At 42.0% G+C, this 12,500-nt stretch overlaps 1 protein-coding gene across 5 annotated transcripts in view; it reads right to left on the bottom strand.

Moving 5' to 3' along the window:
• Positions 1–12,500, bottom strand: part of LOC135548051 (protein Hook homolog 3-like) — a 97,378-nt gene that overhangs the window by 45,167 nt on the left and 39,711 nt on the right. For all 5 annotated transcript variants that reach the window (XM_064977258.1, XM_064977260.1, XM_064977256.1 and 2 more), the window contains 2 exons: positions 11,930–11,999; positions 1,621–1,761 (listed from right to left, as the gene is read on the bottom strand). In XM_064977258.1, coding sequence (XP_064833330.1) covers positions 1,621–1,761; positions 11,930–11,999 — 211 coding nt within the window. The remainder of the gene's footprint in view (positions 1–1,620; positions 1,762–11,929; positions 12,000–12,500) is intronic.

Here is a 12,500-nt window from a genome sequence, read left to right as displayed (position 1 = left end):
TGTGTATAGTTATATAGTGTGTATAGTGTATAGTGTGTATAGTGTGTATAGTGTATATAGTGTATATAGTGTAGTGTGTAGTGTATAGTGTATAGTGTATAGTGTATAGTGTGTGTAGTGTGTGTAGTGTTGTATGTATAGTGTGTATAGTGTGTGTAGTGTGTATAGTGTGTATAGTTATATAGTGTGTATAGTGTATAGTATGTATAGTGTGTAGTGTATAGTGTGTAGTGTAGTATGTATAGTGTGTAGTGTGTAGTGTATAGTGTAGTGTGTGTAGTGTAGTATGTATAGTGTGTAGTGTATAGTGTGTAGTGTAGTATGTATAGTGGGTAGTGTGTATTGTATAGTGTAGTGTGTGTAGTGTGTAGTGTAGTATGTATAGTGTGTATAGTGTAGTATGTATAGTGTGTATAGTGTAGTATGTGTATAGTGTGTATAGTGTAGTATGTGTAGTGTGTATAGTGTGTATAGTTATATAGTGTGTATAGTGTATAGTATGTATAGTGTGTAGTGTAGTATGTATAGTGTGTAGTGTGTAGTGTAGTATGTATAGTGTGTAGTGTATAGTGTGTAGTGCAGTATGTATAGTGTGTAGTGTATAGTGTAGTATGTATAGTGTGTAGTGTAGTATGTATAGTGTGTAGTGTATAGTGTATAGTGTGTCGTGTATAGTGTAGTGTGTGTAGTGTGTAGTGTAGTATGTATAGTGTGTAGTGTATAGTGTGTAGTGTAGTATGTATAGTGTGTAGTGTATAGTGTGTAGTGTAGTATGTATAGTGTGTAGTGTAGTATGTATAGTGTGTAGTGTGTAGTGTAGTATGTATATAGTGTGTAGTGTGTCGTGTAGTATGTATAGTGTGTAGTGTATAGTGTGTAGTGTAGTATGTATAGTGTGTAGTGTGTAGTGAGTAGTGTATAGTGTGTAGTGTAGTATGTATAGTGTGTAGTGTATAGTGTGTAGTGTAGTATGTATAGTGTGTATAGGTGTATAGGTGTATAGTGTGTGTAGTGTAGTGTATAGTGTGTAGTGTATAGTGTGTATAGTGTGTAGTGTATAGTGTGTGTAGTGTAGTGTATAGTGTGTAGTGTGTATAGTGTGTAGTGTGCAGTGTATAGTGTGTATAGTGTGTATAGTGTATAGAGTGTATAGTGTGTAGTATGTATAGTGTGTAGTGTGTATAGTGTATAGTGTGTATAGTGTGTAGTGTATAGTGTATAGTGTGTAGTGTATAGTGTGTAGTATGTATAGTGTGTAGTGTGTATAGTGTATTGTGTGTAATGTGTAGTGTGTATAGTGTAGTGTGTATAGTGTGTATAGTGTATAGTGTGTATAGTGTATAGTGTGTATAGTGTGTAGTGTGTAGTATGTATAGTGTGTAGTGTGTATAGTGTATAGTGTGTAGTGTATAGTGTGTAGTGTGTATAGTGTGTAGTGTAGTATGTATAGTGTGTAGTGTGTAGTGTATAGTGTGTAGTGCATAGTGTATAGTGTGTATAGTGTGTAGTGTAGTGTAGTATGTATAGTGTGTATAGTGTGTAGTGCATAGTGTATAGTGTGTAGTGTATAGTGTATAGTGTGTAGGGTATAGTGTGTAGTGCATAGTGTATAGTGTGCACCTGTTTTCTGTCTCCAGTTCGTTCTTCCTACTGTTAGCGTCCTCCAGTAAACTCTGCAGCAGAGCGATCTTCTCATTATCAGAACCCTCCTGGGCCAGCTTCAACATGTTGTTCTCATGCTGCAGTCTGATCAGCTTCTCTCTGGAACACAGGACCACCACATTAGCCACATTACCATGTCACACATTATCAACATTACCGTCTAACACATTACTGTCCAACACATTACCAACATTACTGTCCAACACATTACCTACATTACTGTCCAACACACTACCAACATTACCATGCAACACACTACCAACATTACCATGCAACACACTACCAACATTACTGTCCAACACACTACCAACATTACCATGCAACACACTACCAACATTACCATGCAACACATTACCAACATTACTGTCCAACACACTACCAACATTACTGTCTAATACATTACCATCCAACACATTATAACATTACCGTCCAACACACTACCAACATTACTGTCCAACAACCTACCAACATTACCGTCCAACACACTACCAACATTACTGTCCAACACACTACCAACATTACCGTCCAACACACTACCAACATTACCGTCCAACACACTGCCAACATTACCGTCCAACACACTACCAACATTACCGTCCAACACACTACCAACATTACTGTCCAACACACTACCAACATTACCGTCCGACACATTACCAACATTACCGTCCGACACACTACCGACATTACTGTCTAACACATTACCATCCAACACATTACCAACATTACCGTCCAACACACTACCAACATTACTGTCTAACACACTACCAACATTACTGTCTAACACATTACTGTCCAACACATTACCAACATTACTGTCCAACAAACTACCAACATTACCATGCAACACACTACCAACATTACTGTCCAACACACTACCAACATTACTGTCCAACACATTACCGTCCAACACACTACCAACATTACTGTCCAACACATTACCGTCCAACACACTACCAACATTACTGTCCAACACATTACCGTCCAACACACTACCAACATTACCGTCCAACACACTACCAACATTACTGTCCAAGACATTACCGTCCAACACACTACCAACATTACCGTCCAACACTACCAACATTACTGTCCAACACACTACCAACATTACTGTCTAATACATTACCGTCCAACACACTATCAACATTACCGTCCAACACACTCGACATTACCGTCCAACACACTCTCGACATTACCGTCCAACACACTCTCAACATTACCGTCCAACACATTACCGTCCAACACACTACCAACATTACCGTCCAACACACTACCAACATTACCGTCCAACACACTACCAACATTACTGTCCAACACACTACCAACATTACCATCCAACACACTACCAACATTACTGTCCAAAACATTACCAACATTACTGTCCAACACACTACCAACATTACTGTCCAACACACTACCAACATTACTGTCCAACACACTACCAACATTACTGTCCAACACACTACCAACATTACTGTCCAACACACTACCAACATTACTGTCCAACATTACTGTCCAACACACTACCAACATTACTGTCCAACGCACTACTAATACATTACCGTCCAACGCACTACTAATACATTACCGTCCAACGCACTACCAACATTACCGTCCAACGCACTACCAACATTACCGTCCAACGCACTACCAACATTACCGTCCAACACACTACCAACATTACCGTCCAACACACTACCAACATTACCGTCCAACACACTACCAACATTACCGTCCAACACACTACCAACATTACCGTCCAACACACTACCAACATTACTGTCCAACACACTACCAACATTACTGTCCAACACACTACCAACATTACTGTCCAACACACTACCAACATTACTATCCAACACACTACCAAACATTACTGTCCAACACACTACCAACATTACTGTCAACATGATTACCAACATTACTGTCCAACAGACTACCAACATTACTGTCCAACACACTACCAGCATTACTGTCCAACAGACTACCAACATTACTGTCCAACACACTACCAGCATTACTGTCAACATGATTACCAACATTACTGTCCAACACACCACCAACATTACTGTCCAACACACTACCAACATTACTGTCAACATGATTACCAACATTACTGTCCAACACACTACCAACATTACTGTCCAACACACTACCAACATTACCATGCAACACACTACCAACATTACTGTCCAACACACTACCAACATTACTGTCTAATACATTACCATCCAACACATTACCAACATTACCGTCCAACACACTACCAACATTACCGTCCAACACACTACCAACATTACTGTCTAATACATTACCATCCAACACATTACCAACATTACTGTCCAACACACTACCAACATTAACGTCCAACACACTACCAACATTACCGTCCAACACACTACCAACGTTACTGTCCAACACACTACCGTCCAACACACTACCGTCCAACACATTACCAACATTACTGTCCAACACACTACCAACATTACCGTCCAACACACTACCAACATTACTGTCCAACAACCTACCAACATTACCGTCCAACACACTACCAACATTACTGTCCAACACACTACCAACATTACCGTCCAACACACTACCAACATTACTGTCTAACACACTACCAACATTAATGTCTAACACATTACTGTCCAACACATTACCAACATTACTGTCCAACAAACTACCAACATTACCATGCAACACACTACCAACATTACTGTCCAACACACTACCAACATTACTGTCCAACACATTACCGTCCAACACACTACCAACATTACTGTCCAACACATTACCGTCCAACACACTACCAACATTACTGTCCAACACATTACCGTCCAACACACTACCAACATTACCGTCCAACACACTACCAACATTACTGTCCAAGACATTACCGTCCAACACACTACCAACATTACCGTCCAACACTACCAACATTACTGTCCAACACACTACCAACATTACTGTCTAATACATTACCGTCCAACACACTATCAACATTACCGTCCAACACACTCTCAACATTACCGTCCAACACACTCTCAACATTACCGTCCAACACACTCTCAACATTACCGTCCAACACATTACCGTCCAACACACTACCAACATTACCGTCCAACACACTACCAACATTACCGTCCAACACACTACCAACATTACTGTCCAACACACTACCAACATTACCATCCAACACACTACCAACATTACTGTCCAAAACATTACCAACATTACTGTCCAACACACTACCAACATTACTGTCCAACACACTACCAACATTACTGTCCAACACACTACCAACATTACTGTCCAACACACTACCAACATTACTGTCCAACACACTACCAACATTACTGTCCAACATTACTGTCCAACACACTACCAACATTACTGTCCAACACACTACTAATACATTACCGTCCAACGCACTACCAACATTACCGTCCAACGCACTACCAACATTACCGTCCAACACACTACCAACATTACTGTCCAACACACTACCAACATTACCGTCCAACACTACCAACATTACCGTCCAACACACTACCAACATTACCGTCCAACACACTACCAACATTACCGTCCAACACACTACCAACATTACTGTCCAACACACTACCAACATTACTGTCCAACACACTACCAACATTACTGTCCAACACACTACCAACATTACTATCCAACACACTACCAAACATTACTGTCCAACACACTACCAACATTACTGTCCAACACACTACCAACATTACTGTCAACATGATTACCAACATTACTGTCCAACAGACTACCAACATTACTGTCCAACACACTACCAGCATTACTGTCAACATGATTACCAACATTACTGTCCAACACACCACCAACATTACCGTCCAACACACTACCAACATTACTGTCAACATGATTACCAACATTACTGTCCAACACACTACCAACATTACTGTCCAACACACTACCAACATTACCATGCAACACACTACCAACATTACTGTCCAACACACTACCAACATTACTGTCCATTACATTACCATCCAACACATTACCAACATTACCGTCCAACACACTACCAACATTAACGTCCAACACACTACCAACATTACCGTCCAACACACTACCAACGTTACTGTCCAACACACTACCGTCCAACACACTACCGTCCAACACATTACCAACATTACTGTCCAACACACTACCAACATTACCGTCCAACACACTACCAACATTACCGTCCAACACACTACCAACATTACTGTCCAACAACCTACCAACATTACCGTCCAACACACTACCAACATTACTGTCCAACACACTACCAACATTACCGTCCAACACACTACCAACATTACCGTCCAACACACTGCCAACATTACCGTCCAACACACTACCAACATTACCGTCCAACACACTACCAACATTACTGTCCAACACACTACCAACATTACCGTCCAACACATTACCAACATTACCGTCCGACACACTACCGACATTACTGTCTAACACATTACCATCCAACACATTACCAACATTACCGTCCAACACACTACCAACATTACTGTCCAACACACTACCAACATTACTGTCTAACACATTACCGTCCAACACATTACCAACATTACTGTCCAACAAACTACCAACATTACCATGCAACACACTACCAACATTACCGTCCAACAAATTACCAACATTACCGTCCGACACACTACCAACATTACTGTCTAACACATTACCATCCAACACATTACCAACATTACCGTCCAACACACTACCAACATTACTGTCTAACACACTACCAACATTACTGTCTAACACATTACTGTCCAACACATTACCAACATTACTGTCCAACAAACTACCAACATTACCATGCAACACACTACCAACATTACTGTCCAACACACTACCAACATTACTGTCCAACACATTACCGTCCAACACACTACCAACATTACTGTCCAACACATTACCGTCCAACACACTACCAACATTACTGTCCAACACATTACCGTCCAACACACTACCAACATTACTGTCCAACACATTACCAACATTACTGTCCAACAAACTACCAACATTACCATGCAACACACTACCAACATTACTGTCCAACACACTACCAACATTACTGTCTAATACATTACCATCCAACACATTACCAACATTACCGTCCAACACACTACCAACATTACCGTCCAACACACTACCAACATTACTGTCTAATACATTACCATCCAACACATTACCAACATTACCGTCCAACACACTACCAACATTAACGTCCAACACACTACCAACATTACCGTCCAACACACTACCAACGTTACTGTCCAACACACTACCGTCCAACACACTACCGTCCAACACATTACCAACATTACTGTCCAACACACTACCAACATTACCGTCCAACACACTACCAACATTACCGTCCAACACACTACCAACATTACTGTCCAACAACCTACCAACATTACCGTCCAACACACTACCAACATTACTGTCCAACACACTACCAACATTACCGTCCAACACACTACCAACATTACCGTCCAACACACTGCCAACATTACCGTCCAACACACTACCAACATTACCGTCCAACACACTACCAACATTACTGTCCAACACACTACCAACATTACCGTCCAACACATTACCAACATTACCGTCCGACACACTACCGACATTACTGTCTAACACATTACCATCCAACACATTACCAACATTACCGTCCAACACACTACCAACATTACTGTCCAACACACTACCAACATTACCGTCCAACACATTACCAACATTACTGTCCAACAAACTACCAACATTACCATGCAACACACTACCAACATTACCGTCCAACAAATTACCAACATTACCGTCCGACACACTACCAACATTACTGTCTAACACATTACCATCCAACACATTACCAACATTACCGTCCAACACACTACCAACATTACTGTCTAACACACTACCAACATTACTGTCTAACACATTACTGTCCAACACATTACCAACATTACTGTCCAACAAACTACCAACATTACCATGCAACACACTACCAACATTACTGTCCAACACACAACCAACATTACTGTCCAACACATTACCGTCCAACACACTACCAACATTACTGTCCAACACATTACCGTCCAACACACTACCAACATTACTGTCCAACACATTACCGTCCAACACACTACCGACATTACCGTCCAACACACTACCAACATTACTGTCCATGACATTACCGTCCAACACACTATCAACATTACCGTCCAACACACTCTCAACATTACCGTCCAACACACTACCAACATTACCGTCCAACACACTACCAACATTACCGTCCAACACACTACCAACATTACCGTCCAACACATTACCAACATTACCGTCCAACACACTACCAACATTACCGTCCAACACACTACCAACATTACCGTCCAACACACTACCAACATTACCGTCCAACACACTACCAACATTACTGTCCAACACACTACCAACATTACTGTCCAACACACTACCAACATTACTGTCCAACACACTACCAACATTACTGTCCAACACACTACCAACATTACTGTCCAACACACTACCAACATTACTGTCCAACACACTACCAACATTACTGTCCAACACACTACCAACATTACTGTCCAAAACATTACCAACATTACTGTCCAACACACTACCAACATTACTGTCCAACACACTACCAACATTACTGTCCAAAACATTACCAACATTACTGTCCAACACACTACCAACATTACTGTCCAACACACTACCAACATTACTGTCCAACACACTACCAACATTACTGTCCAACACACTACCAACATTACTGTACAACACACTACCAACATTACTGTCCAACACACTACCAACATTACTGTCCAACATTACTGTCCAACACACTACCAACATTACTGTCCAACACACTACTAATACATTACCGTCCAACGCACTACCAACATTACCGTCCAACGCACTACCAACATTACCGTCCAACACACTACCAACATTACCGTCCAACACACTACCAACATTACCGTCCAACACACTACCAACATTACCGTCCAACACACTACCAACATTACCGTCCAACACACTACCAACATTACCGTCCAACACACTACCAACATTACTGTCCAACACACTACCAACATTACTGTCCAACACACTACCAACATTACTATCCAACACACTACCAAACATTACTGTCCAACACACTACCAACATTACTGTCCAACACACTACCAACATTACTGTCAACATGATTACCAACATTACTGTCCAACAGACTACCAACATTACTGTCCAACACACTACCAGCATTACTGTCAACATGATTACCAACATTACTGTCCAACACACCACCAACATTACTGTCCAACACACTACCAACATTACTGTCAACATGATTACCAACATTACTGTCCAACAGACTACCAACATTACTGTCCAACACACTACCAGCATTACTGTCAACATGATTACCAACATTACTGTCCAACACACCACCAACATTACTGTCCAACACACTACCAACATTACTGTCAACATGATTACCAACATTACTGTCCAACACACTACCAACATTACTGTCCAACACACTACCAACATTACCATGCAACACACTACCAACATTACTGTCCAACACACTACCAACATTACTGTCTAATACATTACCATCCAACACATTACCAACATTACCGTCCAACACACTACCAACATTACCGTCCAACACACTACCAACATTACCGTCCAACACACTACCAACGTTACCGTCCAACACACTACCAACGTTACCGTCCAACACACTACCAACGTTACTGTCCAACACACTACCGTCCAACACACTACCGTCCAACACATTACCAACATTACTGTCCAACACACTACCAACATTACCGTCCAACACACTACCAACATTACCGTCCAACACACTACCAACATTACCGTCCAACACACTACCAACGTTACCGTCCAACACACTACCAACGTTACCGTCCAACACACTACCAACGTTACTGTCCAACACACTACCAACGTTACTGTCCAACACACTACCGTCCAACACACTACCGTCCAACACATTACCAACATTACTGTCCAACACACTACCAACATTACCGTCCAACACACTACCAACATTACTGTCCAACACATTACCAACATTACTGTCCAACACACTACCGTCCAACACACTACCGTCCAACACACTACCAACATTACTGTCCAACACATTACCGTCCAACACACTACCAACATTACCGTCCAACACACTACCAACATTACTGCCCAACACACTACCGTCCAACACACTACCAACAGTACTGTCCAACACATTACCGTCCAACACATTACCGTCCAACACACTACCAACATTACCTTCCAACACATTACCGTCCAACACACTACCAACATTACTGTCCAACACACTACCAACATTACTAACACGGTAACACAGAGACAGACAATAACATGTTACTATCTAACACAGTAACATCAGCTATTATACAGCTTCAACATCTACATGTTGTTTAAATGTATGTAAATTGTAAAGTATTTTGTCTGTAATGTCTGTAATGTTTTTGTTTATGTGAGACGAGCTGTCACCATGGCGTCGGCTCATGGGGATCCTAATAAAAATAAACTACAATCGGACGCTCTCTGGAACAAAACACAGAGATTTACAGATGATTTAGTCTCAGGCTTTGTCCACTAGGACCAGACAGCCCAGGGCCCGGTTTCCCAAAAGCAACCCAAGTTCTTTGTTAAAACCTTCATAGTCAGCAGCATACCACCCTGCATCCCACTGCTGACCTGTCTCTGAGGTTAAGCAGGGTCGTTCCCTAGATGGGAGGCCAGATGCTGCTGGAAGTGGTGTTGGAGGGCCAGTAGGAGGCACTCTTTTCTCTGGTCTACAAAAATATCCCAATTCCCCAGGGCAGTGATTGGGGACATTGCCCAGATGGGGTGTCCCCTCGTACCATCACGGTCACCTACTCACGGTCACCTACTCACGGTCACCTACTCACGGTCACCTACTCACGGTCACCTACTCACGGTCACCTACTCATCCCCAGCTTCTTCATTTGTCTCATTCATCCCTGTAACTATTCCCCAGGTCTTTGCAGTAAATGAGAATGTGTTCTCAGTCAACTGACCTGGTAAATTAAGGGATATAATAAAAGGATTTGTTGCACTTGAAAACCCACCTAATCTAACGCCTGCGTTTTATGCTTTTCTTTATACACAGAAGATCTCCGATGAACATGGATACACAGACAACGGGATTCCATCGAACACTTCAGAACAAAGTTTGCCAATGTCTTCGCAATTGATACAAACAATCAACATATTAAAAAAAGTCTAAGGCACTGCATCGCAGTGCAAGGGGCATTGCTGCAGTCCCCGGTTCGAATCCAGGCTGCATCACATCCGGCTAGCTGTGCTGTGTTTCCAGCCACTAGACTGAGCTACGCTACACTAACGCTAGCTGTGTTTCCAGCCACTAGACTGAGCTACGCTACGCTGACGCTAGCTGTGATTCCAGCCACTAGACTGAGCTATGCTACGCTAACGCTAGCTGTGATTCCAGCCACTAGACTGAGCTATGCTACGCTAACGCTAGCTGTGATTCCAGCCACTAGACTGAGCTATGCTACACTAACACTAGCACCAGGGAATGCCATTCCAAAGCAGCTAGAACAAAACTGTAACTCTGAAGTGTCTGGAGACATACCGAACATTACATAATTAACGAGCATAACTCTCAGTCCATAGTACATTACCCAGCCAGGCCACTCATCAGCCTTATACAAAGCAGACGGAACAAAACACAAAAAGCCTTGAAGGAATCTGGCTGTGCCGAGCGGAGTATGTCGAATCGACGAGAGGAGAAACGGCCAGAGAAGAAGAGGTCTAATTGGTTTAGTGTAAAGAACGTCTTTTGAAGTGATCACATAAAGCCAATGAGCCTTGATAAGGGTTTATACACACATATGGGGATCTAACGGAAACAGAGCACTAATCTTTGAAATGTTGATAAAGTATGATAACAGATGTCAGTGTGAGGACTGGAGGTAGGTAAACAACACACATGATAGTTATGACTCAACCGATTTCAACATTCCTCCCTGCAAAACAGAGCCTGTTGGATGAAAGTAAACATGATGTGAGCTGCATTATGGGTGAATGTAATACGCCATGGGGGGGGGGGGTCTGGGCGTTCAACAAATCATACCGGATCTCTGGGGTGATGATCTCTTCAGCCAGCGAATCAGAGCCCTCGTTACTGCCGAGTGGAACCATGCCTGGAGAAACAAAAATACATTGTTAGACACAACACAACTCTCTACTAAAACAGACTAGAGGCACTGTAAGGACATGAATATAAACAAACTAGACTAAAGACAGCACTGCTGCAAGTAGTCAACTGAGCAACCCAGCCTGCTTTCAACCTTCAATAACATATCTTCAAGCTCTTTACTTTCTCTGGCCAATCAGAGACACTGACAGCAAGGAGATACACAGATCAACAAGGAGATACACAGATCAACAAGGGGATACACAGATCAGACAAGGAGATACACAGATCAGACAAGGGGATACACAGATCAACAAGGGGATACACAGATCAACAAGGGGATACACAGATCAGACAAGGGGATACACAGATCAACAAGGGGATACACAGATCAGACAAGGGGATACACAGATCAGACAAGGGGATACATAGATCAACAAGGGGATACACAGATCAACAAGGAGATACACAGATCAACAAGGGGATACACAGATCAACAAGGGGATAC

The sequence above is a fragment of the Oncorhynchus masou genome, chromosome 11 (assembly GCF_036934945.1).
Source record: "Oncorhynchus masou masou isolate Uvic2021 chromosome 11, UVic_Omas_1.1, whole genome shotgun sequence".
NCBI classification, from domain to species: domain Eukaryota; kingdom Metazoa; phylum Chordata; class Actinopteri; order Salmoniformes; family Salmonidae; genus Oncorhynchus; species Oncorhynchus masou.
Note: the sequence above shows the minus strand (reverse complement) of the source record. Positions and strands in the feature narration are given on the sequence as shown.